This window comes from Pyrus communis, chromosome 5 (genome assembly GCF_963583255.1).
Source record: "Pyrus communis chromosome 5, drPyrComm1.1, whole genome shotgun sequence".
Lineage (NCBI taxonomy): Eukaryota > Viridiplantae > Streptophyta > Magnoliopsida > Rosales > Rosaceae > Pyrus > Pyrus communis.
Genome location: NC_084807.1, coordinates 7,832,793 through 7,853,067, shown reverse-complemented (window position 1 = coordinate 7,853,067; position 20,275 = coordinate 7,832,793). Strand labels below are relative to the sequence as shown.

General features: G+C 35.7%; 2 protein-coding genes across 7 annotated transcripts; one reads left to right on the top strand and one right to left on the bottom strand.

Moving 5' to 3' along the window:
- The first annotated feature begins 5,569 nt into the window (after positions 1-5,569).
- On the top strand, positions 5,570-11,911 carry LOC137735460 (COP9 signalosome complex subunit 7-like). Of its 6 annotated transcripts, XR_011068655.1 has the most exons (10): positions 5,570-5,907; positions 6,097-6,172; positions 6,951-7,039; positions 7,560-7,649; positions 8,387-8,431; positions 8,575-8,645; positions 9,047-9,185; positions 9,508-9,616; positions 9,854-9,948; positions 11,635-11,911. XR_011068655.1 is itself a non-coding variant. In XM_068474887.1 (9 exons), the coding sequence occupies exons 1-8, from the start codon at positions 5,749-5,751 to the stop codon at positions 9,580-9,582; spliced, it is 741 nt and encodes a 246-aa protein (XP_068330988.1). In that variant the 5' UTR covers positions 5,570-5,748; the 3' UTR covers positions 9,583-9,616; positions 9,854-10,223. The 6 variants fall into 6 exon arrangements, 4 of the variants coding, with proteins under 4 accessions (XP_068330988.1, XP_068330986.1, XP_068330987.1 ...); XR_011068654.1 differs by having other exon boundaries at positions 5,570-6,172; positions 9,528-9,616; XM_068474887.1 differs by lacking the exon at positions 11,635-11,911 and having other exon boundaries at positions 9,511-9,616; positions 9,854-10,223.
- A 7,309-nt stretch (positions 11,912-19,220) lies between these two features.
- Positions 19,221-19,910, bottom strand: LOC137734231 (ethylene-responsive transcription factor 2-like). Its single transcript, XM_068473530.1, has one exon. It carries the CDS (start codon positions 19,908-19,910, stop codon positions 19,221-19,223), a length of 690 nt encoding a protein of 229 aa, XP_068329631.1.
- Positions 19,911-20,275: the final 365 nt, after the last annotated feature.

Genomic DNA, 20,275 nt, shown 5'->3' with positions numbered 1-20,275 from the left:
AGGTAGTGTTATGCCTTTACTCTTGTCAGCAACTGTGGTGTATTTAGAACAGTAAGATTCACGTGTTTTCAACTTTGACAAAGTTGCACGTGATATCCAAAAACTAAGATTGCGTCTGAGAAATGTTGACGAACTTTATCTTGAAAATCTGGCTTTTGAAATTCGGAGAGCGGTGTCTCTTCGATTTTTGAACAAGTGACCCTATTACCTCTTCTTTTATAGATATATCAATTTTGTTTAGATACATTCAGAAAATTGTTGCCAGCAGAAATTTCCCCTTTTTGCACTTCTAAGATTTTATCTGACCTCCTTTTTCTTTCATCATTTTTGAAAAATGGTTTGCCCATCTAACATTTGCTTAAATTTGAGTCTTAGGAGTGGTACAGACGAGCCGCGTTAGGATAATATATGGCGCTCGTGTTTCTTATCTTCTAATGGTCCTCTTACAGTTGAGGATTCTGTGATGAATAATGACTTAACCGCTACAATGGTAACTAGGAATCTTCTCACTCCTAAGGATAATAGAATCCTTTCAAACCGGTCTGATGAGCCGGCCGTTCAAGACTTTTTGGCTCTTAGTATTCAGTGTGCAGGCTCTGTTTCTAATATGGGTCAACGCCTACTTGCTCGAACTCACCAAGTTGAATAATTGATAGTTGAGATGGCAAGTCTTAAACAAGATATTAGAGGGCTCAAGCACGAGAATATAGTGTTACACATGCTTGCAAATAATTACTTGACGAGTATGAAAAGAAAGCTCGACCAACTACTGGAATCTGAAGGTCGAACTCAAAATGACAATTAGGAGTTCGAGTTTTTATTCCAAAGACACTCATTGTCTCAGCCGTTTGGAGTTTTACCAAGTACTGAGGCTCTAAGTAATCAACCTCTGGTGCCTCCCCTTTTTGGGGTACTTCCGAGTACTAAGGTTTCACATGAGCAACCTTTGTGAAGGTTCCCTGTTGTTTGTTTGTTTTAACTCATGTGTATATAATTTCTTGGAGATATTAATAGATAAGCTTTATTTCATTCAATGTATTGTGCCAAATACAATAAAACATATACTTCACTAAGATGTGGTATTTCTGGACCAAATATCAATTTATCTTAACCTTCACTAAGATAAATGATCATTCTTAGTGTCTAAATAATTTGAGTATTCAACTCATAATCTTCAATTCATATGATTCTTTATAAACATCATGGATAAGATCTGTGTTGGCATATTGTTCGATTCTGCAGTTTGAGACAATATCTCTCTCAACACTTTATAAACTTTCTAGACTCTTCAGGAGTCTAAATCTAATATTATCGACTATTGCAAGAGATTTTAGTATGTTACAACAATATCATAATGATAGTACTCACTAAGGCTTTAACCTTCCAGGGTTGTCTTCAAGCAATCTGAATCTTTTAGGGATTTTCTACACATCATGACACATTTTCCCTTGAAATTTATACAGAGTAACTTGCTTTCATGTATATTTGATGGATTTACTTATGGAGATATGATATGGGTGACTCATAACCCTTAGTATATAATTCTCCATTCATATGAACTTGTTTGCAAGAGCACAATTTCAGGTTTCAATTAGTAACCTTGTGTCATATCATGTGAATGTAATTCACTGTATTATAAATGCCCATATGTAACCTCATTTGGTTCAACATCTTTTGGCTATTTGTATTATATACAGATATATAGGTCCATTTTTCCACGTTCTTTCTCCATTTTTGGCAAATAATATTTCCTTTCGTCGACAAACAAAAGAACGTGACTCAATATCAATACAGCTCATTGATGAATTTAGTAGCTACTTATAAAAACCAAAATTACCATTGGTTGTCATCAATCATTGATCTCATATTCTCATGTGCATGCACATGCATAAAAGCTTTTCATTTCTTTGGATATCCATTGCCTCTTCAAGGGCATTACATTATTTCTTCCAGGATAGTCATAATTTAGAGAATGCGGATCATAACCTCCTCTTGAGTGTTATAGAGCTGGGATTTTAATCTCCACTTCCGGGAGTTGAGTCATTGGAACCTATATGTCTATCATGCTTTATGCATGAGACGTCAACATTCCCATGTCCGCAGATTGTCCTTTTTGGGACATGTATCCATACGGCGACTGTCATGCTTCCGGCATGCAACAGTTATGCTTTGGGAATACAATAGTTCAGTAGTGTCATATTCTTCTTCTTTCAAAATACTGAACCTTTTGAATTTAAGGATCTGCCACGCTTCAGGCGTGTAACAGATTTGCTACCACATTATTTTGTCCAACAGGAACATCAATTCATGTAGGCACATTTGAAGCAAGTATATGTGATTTTATTACTTTCGTTGCATCATTAAATGCATCTGGCATTTGATTTGCATGTGGTTGCATCATTCAATTATTCTCACTTTGTTTTTATATTGATTGCTTCATGAATCAAAATAAGACAAATTCTCTTCGTTCTTCTGGAACGGTCTTTTCTCATCATTCTTCTGGAATGATATTTTCTCATTATTCTTCTGGAACGATGTTATTTTCTCCTTCTAATGGCGGGAAAATTGTCTTATAAAAATCATAGTCTGCAAGTCGTGCGGTAAACATATCCCAGTTAAGGGTTCCAAATGTTGAATGATAGATGGTGAATCAAATTCAACATAAATTCTTAGTTTGTCTTCAGGCTTCATTTTTAGTACATTGCGGCAGTGCAATAGGCAAATAGATAACATAATAAAAAACTCTTACATGTGTAATGTTTGGCTGGTGCCCAAACACGAGTTGTACTGAGAAATATTGATGGTTAGTAACTGGTTTCAACCAAACTTAATAGTGAATTATGTATAATGGTATGTCCACATGTAGAAAACTTGCAATCTCGTTTTCATGAGCAGAGCGCGGGTAAATAATTTCATTCGCTTAATAAATGCTTCTGCTAAATCATTTTGAGTATGAATATGAGGAACATGGTGTTCAACATCAATGTCCAATGACATGCAATACTCATTAAAACTTTGAGATGTAAACTCTCTAGCAAAATGTATCATAATCAAAGAACTTTTAGTCCTTATTTAATAGCCTATGAATTAGGACTCTCATGACCTTTATTACAATTAAGTTGTGGCACTTCGACTCTTCAAACTTAAGGTACTTATCAAGAACCTTCATGCCCGATCTTGAAGATCTAGGAACTTCATTCCTGATCTTTTTTGCATGATGGAACTTCGGGTCTAATTATTTTATGTGATGAGGATCAAGAAATTTCATGTTCTTATCTGGTCAAGGAACTTCGGGTTCAGTATGTACTCATCGTAACAAAAAGAAGTACAATAAATAAATTAAAACAATAGGCGGTAATTCCAACCATGGTAAATAAATTGTTTTTAAGTAAATAGAGCTTGTGACAAGGGCTTTGATTCAGCACCATTCACGCATAAATATCAAAGCTTTAAAGCAAAGGGTAATAATTCTACCCACTGTATATAAATTGCTTTAAATAAATAGAACTTGTGATAGGGCTTTAAACCAACACCATGCACATAAATATGCCAAAACAGAAAATGCAATGATTAAGTCCTTATCTTTTGTTTTTTTTCTTTTTCTTGGTCTGCCACTTTCTTTTATTTCATCCCTTTTATTTTTATTATTATTTCACAGTTCGAAGTCATTTTAGTTATCCAGGAAATAATAGTAACACCAAGTTCCAATTGGTATTCCTCCTCCGATGAGTTTCGAAAAAATCAAACGGTTCCCATAAGTTTTAGAGTCAAGAGTGTCTGCAACTTATGAGAAGATCAAACCATTAGATTTAGCTCAAAATTTAGTATGATATGGATGAGGATACCGAACAACTTTCGTGAAGAAATAATTTTGATCTGAGCTACCGAAATGGAGTTTTGGTACTCATAAGGTGCCTGTCCAATTTTCTGCAGAAATTGGAAACTGGTTTGGTATTTCAGGCATCTGCGATGATCGCACCGTTGGAATTTTCTGAAAATTTGATATGTTATAGGTACTGAGCGGACAAACAACTTTGAAGAAGAAAGTGTTTCAATCTGAGGTCTGCAAGTTGGAGTTCCGAGGCTGTTTACATGGCTGTCAGATTCTTTACGAATTTTGAGTCTGTACTCTTTTGCTTCTGCAAATGATGATATACAGTCATACAACAACATATATATATTTGCTTCAGGAAAATCAGTAGTACAAAGATTTTATGATGAAATGAAAAGATTTTCTTATCTGTGAGATTCCAGGCAACATAGGTGAACAGGATTTGTGGCATTGTGCTTTCCACTGACACAAGAGCTTCTTGTGCTGATAACGTGCTGTAAAATTGACGGTGTGTGCAGTGGAATAAATAAATAAGACACAAAATTTACGAGGTTCCTCTACAGTCAGTGTGATTGGAATACATCCTCGGGGCAGTAATGGTGCTTTCATTATAATCTGAACTAATAAGATTACACAGATAACTCTCTCTATTCTCTTATCTCTTTCTCTTCTCTCTGCCATGAGCCTTCTGGCTTCTCTTTCGTTTTTTCTTCTCTTTGCCATGAGCCTTCTGGCTTCTCTCTTCTATTTTTTCTTCTTTGATTTATAGGCAAAGCAGGAGCACCAAAAGCAAGCAATGGCAGCTCCTAGTGAAAGGACATGTAGAGTGGGATAAGTGTGATGTAGTGGGTTGGCCATCCACACATTGAATGACTCATAATATTATAACATTTTTATATTTTTCAGACTTTTACATTAATAAAAAAACTATTATTAAAGGTTGCTACAACAATCTACTTATGATTAATCTTTACCAGTGTTCTAAAATCGGCCTAGGCACGCGCTCTACGGCTGACTGCGGATCCGATTAAGGCCTAATCGTTAGAAAAATCGGATAAATCATTCGGCGGCGTTCAGCCAAGACCTATGTGGGCTAGGTGGGCAAGGCGGTGTTGGACGGGCGGCAGCCGAGCTGAGTCTTAATGGAAATATTGAAATTGCAACCATATAATCTTCTAAGCCATCTGGGTAGAAAAGCATGCGCAACAGCGATCGAGAAGAGACGAAGAAGATGATGAATAGTAAAACTTTTTAAAATAACCCAACCAAACGACGTCGTTGATTTTAAGTGAATTCCCATAAAGCATCTTTTGCATTGAACTTTAATAATGAGCTTCCGGACAATTTGGGATTGTCACCACCAAACTAGTAAGGTCCAAAGTGAACCCAAAAAATATCTATAAATAAAAGAATCATAATCTTTATTATTGGATTCTTTGATCTCATTTACGTTTTTCTTTTGATTTTTTTTATTAATTTAACCTTATTTTTTAATATAACACGTAATATTACGTGTTAATATTACCGAACCAAATTATACGGCATGATGGTTAATCTATGGAGATGTCTCGATGTGAATGCCAGGTGCTCACAATAGAATCTGAAACGGACGTGCTATCCACACATTTTATTTTACTTTTCACATATTTTTCGATAATTTCTGTCTATTGATATTCTTCAATTCATCCCATCCTACAACAGAACCTGAGATGTAAAATAGAATGTGTGGATATCGCATCACATCTAAAAATGCATCATTCTACCTTAAAATCCTTTCTCCGAAGCCCCTATTTTCTCCTCAATCTCTGCCCCGAAATCCAAACCCACCAAATCCCTAGCTTTACACTGCTGAACTTTTCATCGTCTCGTCACGATTTTTCCGTGGTTGCAATTAGTAATTTCTGTTGTTTTTTGAGATGGAGATTGAGCAAAAGCAAGAGGAGGTCATTGATCACTACGTGAAGCAAGCCTCATCACTCGATGGCTCCGCTCTCGGCCCCCTCGTCGCAGAAGTCACCTCCCACCCTGCCCTTTTTGCCTTTTCGGAAATTATCGCTGTCCCTAATGTTCTTCAGGTTCCCATGTTTCTATATATTTATTGTGGAATTTCAGTTTTCTGTGTATATTTTGGTCGTGTAGTTTCTGCGTTTGAGCAAAGGATGTATAATCAGAACTTTGTTGCAGCCAAAGAGAAAATAAAATTATTGATTGTTACTGGTTTTTGTTTCATACGCATTTGTTTTTTGACTGTGGAATATGTGCAGCTTGAAGGAACTGAAAATTCTGTGTACCTCGATGTGCTTCGATTGTTTGCACATGGCACATGGAGTGATTACAAGAGTAAGGACGCAAAAATCGCTTCATCTTTTGGTCGATTTTCTAATGGGTTTGCTATTCTCTAGCTGTTGGTTTGATTGCTTTGGTCATCTTACACCAAATCGATTAATGCTTGTTTTCCGCTTCCATATCTGTGATAAAGAAATCGAACAATAACGCCCTAAAATTTAAATATCAACAAACCCTGTGCAACATGAAAACAAAACTCAGAAGGAGAAAAACCCAAAATTTGAGCCACCATTGGAACGTCTGTTGGCTCATTGTATGAAACATTGTGCGCAGCCTCATTCTCAAGAACATGTGGCAGGGTTTTGGGTGCCAATGCAGTTGGTGCTTTTGTCATATTAATGTTGCTTCAGGATATAACTGACCCATGTGTACTTCTATCAAGCTCTGCTGCAGAGTCATCACTTCATCACCAGTTTTTGTTTCTTACTGTTGCTTTGGAGATGTCGAAGAAAATACTTTCTTATACTTATTTACTGATAAGATGAATAAATGGAGGCAGCAACATCTTTTCGTTAGAAGAAGTGTAAACTGGCACATTTGTTTTAAAGCAACTGCCGTATCTTTTATTAAATTCTACTACTATGTCTTTTATTATTCCCTCCATAACATTTAAGCTTTTCCTTACTACAATAGTTTTTGAAATTCGGGAGATATTGTCAATTCCCAGGAGAACTACTTCCCATAAAGTTTCTGAGTATATTTTCTTTGAAACAAGAAATTAAGCATCTCTTTGGCATTGTTATGGAATTTAAGAAACTGAAATGTATTGTAGGTGATGCCAGTCGTCGTCCACAACTGGTCCCTGATCAAGTCTTAAAGCTGAAACAGCTTACTGTTCTTACACTGGCTGAGACAAACAAGGTATGTTTCCTTAAATGCGTAATCCTCTTATTTTGAAAAGTTGGTGATATACATCTAGTAATGGTTATGGCTGTATGGTTTTCCAATATGAATATATGGAGCTTGTCACCTTTGGTACTTGATGTCCTCCATGCTTCAAAAAATATGTCATCAAAAGTGAAAGGAGAGGAAAAATTATCATCACTTTTAGACAAGTCTTATGGACAGATGTTTGTTTTAGTTGCACTTGGAGGAAAGACTGCAGTTACCAATTGAATTCTGAATGTAATAGATATAGATGATGGTGCCTTTTACTGCAAACGATGATATGAAAAGTTATATGGAATGCCAGAAGCTTATTAGTTCCAATCAAAATTCAGAACAATAGTGGACTTACAGGTCTTAGTATCTGATGCCTTTGATATTTGAAGTATTGGTGTTCTAGTTCACTATTGTGTTGATATCCGGTTTTTATATACACAGATGTCCCATATTGTGTTGTGCATTCAGTTTTCTCTTATATTCTTGAAATATTTTCCAGGTACTACCGTATCATCAACTTATGCAGGAGTTAGATGTTATCAATGTACGAGAGCTCGAGGATTTTCTCATTAATGAGTGCATGTATGTGGTAATAATTCTTTCATCCTTCTACCTCTATTTTTTCCCAGTTACATTGAAATATGCATCTTTTACTGGACAAAAAGGTTTCTTTAGTGAAGGCTGTGGAATGAATAATCATAACTTTAACGAATTGTTATTCAAATACAGTACAAATAAACACTCTTCTCCCGTCCATCTGTCTGCCAATTTGACTCAGTGTGCACGGGTGGCAGGACTCTGCTATGGTTCTTGCCCGTGTAAGAATTTATTTTTGAATATCGGACAGTACCTGAAAATTGTTACTGTTAGTTTGGTCTATGAAGCACAGATATTCCAAATATTGCAGGTGTGGAGTATCTGTAAGGATATGGCCCTGATGCCCCCCCCCCCCCCCCCCCCCGGATAACACCCCAACAGTTATCGGATACAGATTTGCAGTATTCATTACATTTTGTAAGTTTGACTTTTGGATATAGTGCGACATGCGTTGTGTACGTACGCATCCAGATGCACAAGGGTATTTTTTGTGTGAATCTTTTCCTTAAAAATGGGGGTCGTCCACGGGTACTTTTAAATTATAACTCACTTCTGACTCTTACGTAGATTACTTTTGCACATATACATGTAATGTGATATATACTATTTTATTATCCCATCCTTGTTATATAGTAATTTATCCCGCATTTGTATGTGTGTAACATAGTTAAGTGGATAGAGAAAACATGAAGGAGATGTCAGATTGTAACTTTATATGTTTTCTCTTAGGGCATACTAAGAGGAAAGCTGGACCAGTTGCGAAAATGCTTTGAGGTTTGTGCTTATTATTGCTGCCTTTGCTTCAAATTGTTTTTAATTTTTGTGTTGTTTTACTTGTTTTCGCTTGCCTTTTCTCGTTGGTCTTTGTTTATTTCCTTATAAGAAATATGGAATCAATTATTTCTTGTAAAATGCAGGTCCAGTTTGCTGCAGGGAGAGATCCGAGACCTGGACAACTTGGGAGTATGACTCAAACACTGTCAAACTGGTAACGTCTCTGATTTTGATGCAGTTTCTCTGTTGGGTTGTATGTTCAGTATGCATATGGAACTTCTTATTTAGAATTTGGTCCTAAATATGTGCATTATGATCTGAAACACTCATGTCTGACCTTGATTGCATAAAAGTTTCCTGACTCTTTGTTGTGTGTAATCAAATGCTATGGAGCATCTGTTACCAATTTACTGAAATTGTTTCATTTGGTAGAGTTTATTTACTACTAATACATTAAAAAAAGCGGTTCCATGTTTATCGTAGTAATGCATTCTCGTGTTTAATCCAGTGTGCTGCCTTTGTGATATTTTTCTTCTAAGTTAATGATTTCTCAAGTTTCTTTTTGAGATATAAATCTGATGGTATTGCCTAAATTTTGTGTGAATGAACACCTAGGTTGGATACCTCAAGCAATCTTCTTATCTCAATTCAAGAAAAGATGAAGTGGGCTGATACTATGACTGAAGTGGCCAAGGAACACAAGAAAGAAGTTGGAAATAGGGTGGAAGAAGTAAAGAAGTCGATTTCCATCAAGGTCAGTTTAATCCTGTTGTATTTTTCCTATTGCTTCTGCAAGTAATCCTTCCTAATAAAGTGAACAGGATCCATTTTGATGATTTGAACATAAGGCATGGCATGGTAAAACACGATATTATGAATTTATTTTTGTTGATGTATTTCTCTACCATAAATGTGCACATCAGCGCCTTTTCGATGAGCTATTCTGAAGCTATACATAATCATAGATGAACGAGTTCTTTATTCCCACTCCACACACAAAACACAATTTTTTATTAGTCTTTTGTTTAGTTATTGGGATATGTTGGTCGATGTGTCTTTTACTTACATTGTGGCAGAAGTTCCCTACTGTAAGCAGGCCGACATTGACTTCCGGGGGCATGGGGAGATCTACTCCGAACCTGGAGGAGTGATGGACTATGAGGAAGACCGTAGTCGACCAAAGAGGTAATATAACCACCTCATTTTCTTAGTTATGATTTTTATTTGCAAATACATGGCTATTCTTGCATGTGTTCTACTCTTACAGTAAAAAAAAAAAAAAAAAAAAAAAAAAAAAAAAATCACTTTCGCTGTTGGTTTCCTCTCTTTTACTGCCAAAACTATTATCAGCAATATTTGTACCTTTGGTTCGAGTGATCAATATGATTTTCCTTCATTCCACTGTTTGATTTGGAATTGCAGGAGACGGCATCCTATATATAAGGGTTGAGAGTTGGAGACGACGATTATTTAGGCAAGTTCAAGTTGCCTTGATTTTTTGTTCATGTCTTTCCCAGGTCAGTTGATATCTCCTTTTCGGAGACCACAATATCCTCTGGTAATAAACATTCTTATTTTTCGCATTCTGCGTATAGTTCATTTTTAGTTTAGCTCGTCTTAAATCCCTTGTTATTCCAATTGAGTTGACATGAATGAATAATGAAACCACATTTGTTGGTGCGGCTAAAATGCTTTATGGATGGATATTCAGATACTAGGGCTCTACTTCCTTCTTTAATGTTATATGTAGTATGACGCTTGCTCTGTAGCACTTGAAACGCCGTTAAAGCATGCCTTGAGGAAATAATTTTGAATGCCGCATTGCATTTATAATTTTATAAATGCAATGCGGCGTTCAAAATTTATAAATTTATGATCCGAGTAAAACATTCAAAGCAATCCAAAGTACTTTGCTTTGCTAGAAATATGAAATTGAAAATAATTATTATAGATTGTTAGTGGCTTGTGGCTCACTTGGTTAAGAATATTCGTTCTTGCACTCGAGGTCTCATATCTTAATCTCCTTCCCTGTAATTTAAGTGAGTTTAGTGTACGTACACTACCCTATCGTTTGTCCCAAAAAAGTAAAGAATTAAAGTAGTTCACATGATTTTACTCCAACCTTGGTTGAGATTTTTCAGTACCTTGTGGTGGTCTGTATATTTTTTGTGTATTTTAGAAGGGTGGATGGATATGGATTCGTATGAAAATTGTTCGTTATTTTAGGGAGTGTTACATTTACGTCGTCATTTTCAAATTTAAGCTAGGCACACAAATCATTTTTCTTTTCCCGTTTTTGTAATAGGCTCACAAATCATTTAACAGAAAGAATAGAAACTAAATAACTAAAAAAACATAGATAAACAAATAAAAATAAAACTTTCGTAACAAAAACACAGTTAAATCTCCATAAATTAGTAATCTTGGGACCAAGGAAAGTCTATTACTTTAGCGAATGTTAAATACTTGACAAATTAAATTAATTATTAATTTATCAATCATATAATATTCCTCCTTATTTACTCAAATAATGTACATTTTATTTAGTTTCTCGTTTTACGAATTAACAATTCTATATATTTGTTTAACGAAGTACAATTCATGAGTCTTCTTATTTCTCCCATAAGTCATAGTAACACATCATACATACAACAATGGTTTTTAATCTCAAAGGTGTAAAGAAATCAAGAAATTATTAATTTATATATTACGCGGGACTTATATAAATTTTTCATTATATATTCTCTTTGATATTTAGCAAATTATTAATTTAGCACGTTATCTCCAATTTGGGACCAGCCAAAAATATTATTTAATCGGCATTATTATTTTATCGGGTATTAAATTATTGAGGTTCTGTATATGAAGCTCTATAATCAAATATAAATTGTAAACCATATGTTTAGGCATTGCACTAAACTTCTTGTTTCCCGTAACGACATTGTTCTCTGCATCAAGAAATGAATTTAGCGTTGTCAGTATTTGGATTGATTACCTTGTTACATCCAGCCACCTGAAGCGGCTGTTCCTCCTCCATCATCCGCTTGTCGGAAACAAGATCCCACCGGCTTGGTGCAGCTAAACTAGTGTCACACACTCACACTCCTTAATACTACACAAACCACTCACCATGTTAGCCAAAACTATCCTTACCTTCCTTCTCTGCTTTCTTAATACGTGTTGAATATGGCCTTAACCCACAGGTCTTGAGGATGAAGTTGTCCTCCTCGTCGAGGTTTCCAGGGTTCTTCACGTCTTCAGGTTCTCGTGGCGCCACTGGAGAATCTGTTGTCTGCAGACTTTGCTGGTTAAATGCTGTCGTGTTTTAATCGGTTTTCTTTTTGCTCAAGCTATTTTCTTTTTATTTAATTTGTAATTACTTAAACCAAATTATAAGTCCAGCTGTAAATAGATGGTCCACGTGTCAAATTTTAAATGGGATTATCACGTGGTAGTATAGTACTACCTAATAATTTCTCGAGAGAGTGTTCCAAGTGTGGGAGGGAGGGGAGATTTTTTAATATGCTCGAATAACGGGACAGTCCGTTATGTCATTATACAAGTGGAAGGACACTTAAAAAAAAGAAATTTTCCTCAAGTTGTATAATACCATATAGTGTACTACTCATATTCCAAGCACATTTAAAAATCTCTCGTAGGGAGAGTGAAGTTCAAAGCTCCTTTTTGACATGGGTTGCTTCCACGACTCTTTTGGCGTTTTGCTAAGGGTTGTTTTAATTATTAGATTTTTTTAATAATCAACTGATTTTTTTTTAACAAAAGATATTATTTACATTTTAAGGGAAAAAGTTAGATTTAGCCTCATAATAAGCTAGCAATAATGTGACTCGAATTCACCATTGACGAGAATCGAACCTAAGATATCTTATTTACAAGTAAAAAGAAATATCACTAGACTATATTATTAAATGGTTAATAATCAATTGATTTTAAGTGGGTGTAAAAAAAAGTTTAGATCATTGAGTAGGGTTTTTTTATTTTTCAAAAAAAAAAAAAAAAAAAAAAAGAGTACAAAATATGAGTTTGGATGCACTTCGGATTGATTTCCAAAGTGATGTCTGATGCCTTTTTATAGGCACGTGGCTTTGATAACATACATGTAAAATTCATGACAAACGAAATGCATGTTTAATCTGCTTTCAAACATTTCAGCGCCGCCCTTTCTCAGAGTCCTCCATTGCATTTGATTTTCGCCAACTTAATTTCTTCTAGTGTGTCTTTCAACTACCGCTGCTCCATGTTTTCAGAATTGTCTTACTACATTGTTAAATCTCCTTCGTCAACTGTAACGTATATACTTGCACAGAGAGAGAGAGAGAGAGAGAGAGAGAGAGAGAGACATAGTTCTAAAAATTCTCGCCTAGTGTCAACTAGGACATGCTTAGGCGTTAGGCAGTTGATCATCATCCTGATTAATTTTTAGACGATTGAAAATTTAGAAAGTACGTCTTGACCTGCTTAGGCATCCGCTTAGCGCACCTAAATCCACCTAGGCAGCCCGTCTAGATCTTGACTTTCACTTAGACAAAAAATCGATAACTTTCATATTGCATTTTAATTTTTCAATAAAATGTAAGAGATGTGATTATATACTTGTTCCCTATGTTTTCAATACGTTCTAATATTTTATAATTTATATGTTAGTTTATTTTACAATTTACGTATTCCAATGTAATTATATGTTTTATTAAAATATAAATAGACATTTATTTATATAATATATAATAAATTTATTTAAATCCGTATAGGGCTTGTCTAGCCAACTCTATGCTAGGTCTAGCCTGCCGTCCAATAAGTATTTAATGTCTTTTAGAACTTTATATATATATATATAATACTCACGTTCAGTTTCCGTACTGTTGAATGACATATATATATATATATATAATCCAGACGTCCAGTTTCCGTACTATTGAATGACGTTATATATATATATATATATATAATACACACGTTCAGTTTCGTACCGTTGAATGACATTATATTTCTACAAGTTGACGCTACAAGATTTATATATTGGATTTAACTAGTACATTAATTACTATAACAATTATAATAATTTGAAATTAATTAAACAGAAAATTCTATGCCATTCCTGAAAAAAAATTACTTTTTTTAGGAAATTTTGAATTTTAACAAAAAAAATATTATATAATTTTATTTAATGATAAATACAAGAAAAGGGGGGAAAAAAATCTAATTAAAGGTGTGTGCAATTGCACAGCGTTTTTTTCCCCTGCTTTATATGGAGTGACTGATGTGACACACCCCGACCGAGATCAGGGCGTGCTGGCCGTCACACGAAGGTGACGTAACCATGTGCGCGTGCGGAAGCTAATTAAGAAGGTAATATAAAAGTACTAATAATTAAAAACCTAATAGCATACAAAGTACTAGTGTATGTGAGACACAATTCAGAGCAAGTCTACAACAGTCCAAAAGGAAAAGATACGACATAAATACACCCGAAGGTGACCCTACAATGGTGAGTGTCTGTCAGAAATTGCCGGGACGCCCTCTGGGATAAACCACCGAACCTTCTAGACCACTAGAACCTGGAGGGGCGCAAAAACAAAAGCGTGAGTGGGCAAAAACAAAGTTCTTTGAAAACTCTTTAGCAAAACACATTCTAACCCCTCGCCGTAAAACCTGTATACTTCCCAGAAAATGAACATATATACGTATGTATAGATATGTCAATCATGTCCCATGATATGCCATTCATGCTCACAATATGCCATTCATGCTTGAGAATATGCCACCATAGAATCTCATAATAAATGTAAATGCTCAAGCGTAAATCACATCACAATATATAATCTGGCAGCCGGGAGTCACCTAACGTGACATGTACCGCTGCACCTAGAGCTCCACGCTCAACTCAATCACTGAATCTGCACACGAGTCGGAACCACCTAACATGGTCTGCACGACAAGCTGGGTGTAATATATATATGTATGCTCTAGTGCTACGATCACGTGAAGCTGGCGATAAATCGCGGGTCACCTACAAGTCGGAACCACCTAATGTGATCTCTACGACAGGCTTGCACCTAACTTGGATCCAAGACGAGCATGCGGTGCTGGTGAACATACACGTGAAGGCTGTGCCCTGGCCCTGGACGGGAGCACTAACACCGGGGGTGCAGATTATGAGCTCTCTAAGCATTTCAACTACTATTGCATAATAAACAGGAATGTATAACCACCTGAATACCGCTTACCTGGCACTTACCTGTGCATCCACAGCACCAAATACACATGTATATATGTATGTATGTCACCAATAATACATGCAATGATGCGTAAACAACATTCATATAATGCATGGCATAAAACAATAACCTTTTCTATTTAATTTCTGGGAATTAATATGTATATAGGTATATACGGAAAACAAAAGCCCACTCACTGATAATTAGAAGGGTCGTAGCCCCCCTGCCTCGAGTGTGTACGCTCGTCCTCGGAGAACGAATCACCTATACGCGACAAAGTTACGAAAACATTAATTTAAAAGCACCTAAGCAACTTCTCGTAATAACTTCTCATACATTGCTCAAATTGGACAAATGAATATACCAACGTGATCTACACAACCTCAGGATCACGCCCATATTTTTAGAAAAATTTTTTGGACCACGCACGCGCCCCCACGCGCCTGAACAGCCACGGACCTACGCGCCCCCACGCGCGGCCCACGTGCACTGCACACTGACGGCGTCAGTTGACGCCGTCAGGAATATTCCGTTAACTGACGGAATATTCCGTCAAATCTAACCGGATTCTGTCACTGCCGTTAGGAATATTCCGTTAGACTTAACGGAATATTCTCCTTTCTTCTCCGGCGAACCTCCGGCGCCGGCGACGGCGCCGGAAAACTGGGTAATTTTCAAACCTTGTTTTCTCCTTCGTTTTTCAACCAAATTTCACGTTCTTTATACCAAAATGAAGCCTAGGACTAGTAGAACAACGTTAGACTAGTTTTAAGGCCTAAAAATTAAAGAATCTCACCTGTCTTCAAGGTCAAAACTCGGCCAACTTTGCACAGGACGATCCCGACGTCCAAATTCACCCAACGAACCACTCCGAGGCTCCTTGGGACCTCACAAACACATCTACAAGCTTAGAAATTCCAAAAACAAGCTAGTTTAGGTTTGCATGAACAGTGTTCAAATCGGACCTCGTGATATCGACGTGAAAATGGTGTTTTCCTTACCTGAAAATGGCACCTTTGAACTCCTCTCAGCTCCACGAACACGATGGTGGTCTTAGTTTCTTGATTGGTGAAGGTTTGATTATGCTTGTATGTGTGTCCGTGTGTAGAGGAAGAAGAAGAACTCGGGGAGAGTGAGAGAGAGAGAGAGAAAGAAAGAAAGGAGAGACAGAGAAGAGACAGGAATGAGGGAAAGGAGGGAGGGAATCCCGGGAGAGTGAAACGAGGTGTATGAGTGTGTGTGTGGTCCTACACACCACACCATACTACACAAAACTAATCTGATAAAAACGAATTAGGGGGTAAAATCGTAATTTCCCATGTACGTTAAAATGAAATTTGGGACGGGATGTTACAGATGGCAGGAGAAAGGGATTCATAAAAAATAAAAAATAAAAAAGGCAGGAGAATGGGCTTTCTTAGGCATTCTGAGAGAGATAAATTGATAATGGAAGAAAATTAAGTAATTAGTGTAGAAAGCTAAAAAAATGAAGAGATTTAGAGAAAATTTGATGAGAATCGAAAAAAATTAAAAAACATAGAAGATGTTTGGAAGGTGAGAAAGTGATGAGAAAATGCAAGAAGAGGAGTGAGAAGAATGGCCGTTAGGCTTTTTGGAGAGATACTATGTTTAGTTTAAGAATTAGTCAGTGCACATCATTGTGTGTTCAACTTCAGAAATAGTGTTTGTGTTTAGTTTCAGAAATAGCGTAGTACTCGTGTTCAATTTTAAAAATAGTGTAGTACTCATGTTTAGTTTAAAAAATAATTGGTTTTCAGTTTTCAGAAATAGTGTTCAGTTTCAGAAATCGTGTAATACCGTTTAGTTTAAAAAATAGTATAGTACCGTTCAATTTTAGAAATAGTGTAACATCTTTTAGTTTCAGAAATAGTATGTGTGATTTATTACTATTTTCTATTTTATTTTTTGTTATATTATTTTTTACCTTTTCATTAAAATTTAAGTCATTTTCATTAAAGTTTAAGCCCTTTTGTCTTTCTTTTTTTTCATTAAAATTTAAGTCATTTTTTTATTAAATAAAGTTATAGGTTGATGTTTAGTTAAAATAAATTTTGACCAAACCCTTTTCATTAAAGTTCTTTACTTTTTTTTTAATAAAAATTTGTCTAAGATTAAAAACCAACACTAGTACTTGGCATTTAATTGTAATTTTTAAATATTAATTAGGTTGTAATAATTATTGAGTTTTTTGTAAGTAGGTTATACATTAATTCCCATAACCAAAAAAAAGAAAAAAAGAAAAGCTATTTGTCAATTATTATTGAATTCTCGTAATAAAAAAAATCATATATTATCATCTAGTTTTCATTGTGTGCTCCATATATATGCATATGCATATATATATATATAGCTATGTATGTTTAGATACTATAGTTACATACCAATACACTCATACCGATACTTCCGTACCAATGAATTTTTTATTTATTATTTTTTTAATATAAATTGTTTTTGTTTTGTTAATTTTTGTTAATTAATTATATGAATTTATAAATAATAAATGTGCTATAATTACTAAAGTATGGTAAGTTTTAAAAATAGGGACTTAAAATCAGATTTAAAAAACCACTAACTTTAAAATCTAAAAAGAATTACGCCCTAAAGTCTAAAAGCAGCTTAATTAAAATGTAGAAAAGTAGTTTGACCAAATCTCTAAAAGCCTTAGATGTCTGGTGTAAGAATTTCAAAAACCAAGCATCTAGATCAAAATGCCCTACGTAAAATTCATGACAAACGAAATGCACGTTTAAACTGCTTTCAAAGCCTCCATTGCATTTGATTTTCACCAACCTAAGTTCTAATATTCTTTCAATTATTGCTACTCCATCTTTCATCACATCAAAATGTCTGACTACATGGTTAAATCTCCTTGATCAACTGTAACGTATATAGTAGAATATATATGTACACACACACACACACACGTTCGGTTTCCGTACTGTTGAATGACAGTATATTTATGCAAATTGAGTTTTCGAACTGTTTCAATACGAAACTGAAACAAACAGCTGCAACTCTAATTTGGCAATTCATATGAGTAACAATACGCTCAGTTCAGTGAGATGCATCGTACTAACGCGAATATATCAATCCACATATTTCATGCACACGTTTGTTCGAGGAATGAATTCACACCCATTACATTTGAATTCCACGCCTATATATAATATTTTGTTCCACGTGGGAAATAACTTCCAGTGCATAGAGGATATTATCTTTGAAACTTGAGAGATTGAGACAGAAGGAATATCTCAAAAGTCATGCAATTCATGTTTTCATGCTTTCAAGTTTGAAAAGACGCCAATACATGGAATAACATGCCGACACATATAAACATACCATGCCTAAACAAACTGCTCATCCTTTTTCGTCAAATAATGCAGAAACGGTTGCCCAGATATCTTCATTTTGTTGAACAAACCAATTCGGTTGCACGTAAACCGCTGCCGAAACATCATCTAACCAAATTATCAACTAAAATCACAAAGATTGAAGCTTTAAATGCATTAACTGTATGCAATTCTTCTTAAAACAGAAAGGGCTACAGCTATACATCAAATACATGTTGGAGATCAGAAAATGTGACCATATAAACTACAACAAGAAGTGTGTGCGCGATCAATATAAATAATGAAGAAAGTAAGAAACATTGACAAACTTGCCAATTACGGCTTGCATGCAATGCCCTAAAGCTAAAATTTCGTCCATGCCTTTCTTCTTGCAGTTCGTAGGTGTCCATGTTCCATGATTCAACAACCGGTGGTTTGAAGTCAAAGTACCACAACTTCAAACTCTGCCAAACCATTTTATATATTTGTACTCTCGAAGACAAGACTTGGAAAGACTTAGAGAAAGACATACACAGGGTTTTAATTATAGGCCAAAGTATCGTTTAAGAGAGGTTGCAACTCACTATCAATGAAGCATCTGACATATTCCTAGAGAATACACAACCCATTGCCAAAAGATGCGATGTTTAGACTCTGTATAATGAACACCAATTCCAGTTTACAAATTAAGTATGGTGCAGTACCGAATTTTATCAACTGGATTGAAGAAATTTTCATTCAAATATTGAAATTGAATATTTTAAAATAAAATTGAACTTTAGTAGAACCTGTTACAAAGGCACGGAAGTTTCTCAGGATTGAAACCCTGATATTGAGTTTATAGAATCATGTTAAAAAAACTATCCGACAAAAAGAAGAATCATGTAAACTTTTTGCTTCTTGTGAGAAAGAAAATTCTTAAAAGGTTATACACATGCAACTGGGCAAGATTGTGATTTGAGACAACTATATATATTGGGAAGGGTGAGACAACTATGGGAAGGGGGTTAACCAATGAGTTAATAATAATTTGGTAATTAATTAACTATAAATGAAGAAAAATATCAGTGAACCGTGGTGTACAAAATTATCGATTATATTTGGCACAAATTACATCTAGCATCTCACAAACTACAATGAGAAAAAAAAACAAGAGGAAATAATAATCTGCGTCGATGGCGAAAAGATCGTTAAATATACAACTCAGTTAAGCAATAGGTGGCTGCAAAGTGAGAAAGATTCCAGTTGGAACACTTGAAATGGTTCATCTCCTTCTTCCAACTTGGCTTTTGCCACCGAGCAAACTACATTCCTTTTCCGCTTAAGCGTTGGTGATCCTCCACCATCCGACGATAATACAGACGAAGATGATGGCTCCAGTGAGCAACGCTTAGAAGCCACACGACCCGGCTCCGAATCATGCGTGCCAATGAGGTGAGGAAAATTAAGCTTAGCCTTGGAGCCACGCATTTTAAAAGCGGCTCGGTCATATGCCAAGCCGGCATCCTCTGCTGTCTCATAGGTTCCGAGCCAGATTCTCGCCCCGTTCTTCTTTGGGTCTCTTATCTCAGCTGCGTACTTACCCCAGGGTCGTCGCCTCACTCCCCTAAAATTCCATCCCCTCTGTGGGACTTGAACAACACACGCTGCCACCTCGAAGTTATTTGATGTGTCCAAAGCATGGTTCATTATTCCCATTGTGTCACCCAAACCCTCGACAAGAAAATGAGCATTGCTAGAGCTTGGAGTACTTGGAGAACTAAGCAATGGTGCATCAAACTCAGCTACATCGGCCAAAAATGTCTCCTGGGTTTCAAAATCATCGTGTAGTAGATGCTGACGAATCGATTCCAAGAGAGCCCAGTTGGAACTTGATATGCTTTCTGTTGACATTTCTGATGATCTAATAATTTTATCAGTACGTACTTAGTATTCAGGGATATATGAAGAGTTGATGGTTGTGAGTGTGATATGTAAACCTGAAGGCTTTTGAAGTTGTGAGATATCTCCTTGTGAGGATTTGTATATATATACGTGGAGGTGTGCGGAGAGAGGCTTATTGTCATCCTCGTAAACTATGTTTACTATTATATTGAATAGGGTTATAATTTTCTCCTCCTACCACTGCTACTAATTTTCTAGTTTCTGATTCTATTGGCAGGCCCTTCCTAGGGTTGTTCTTGCCTAACTTTTTTGTTTTGCTTGCCGGGCTTTGCCCTCCTTTGTACCAAAAAAAAAAAAAGAATAGGGTTATAATT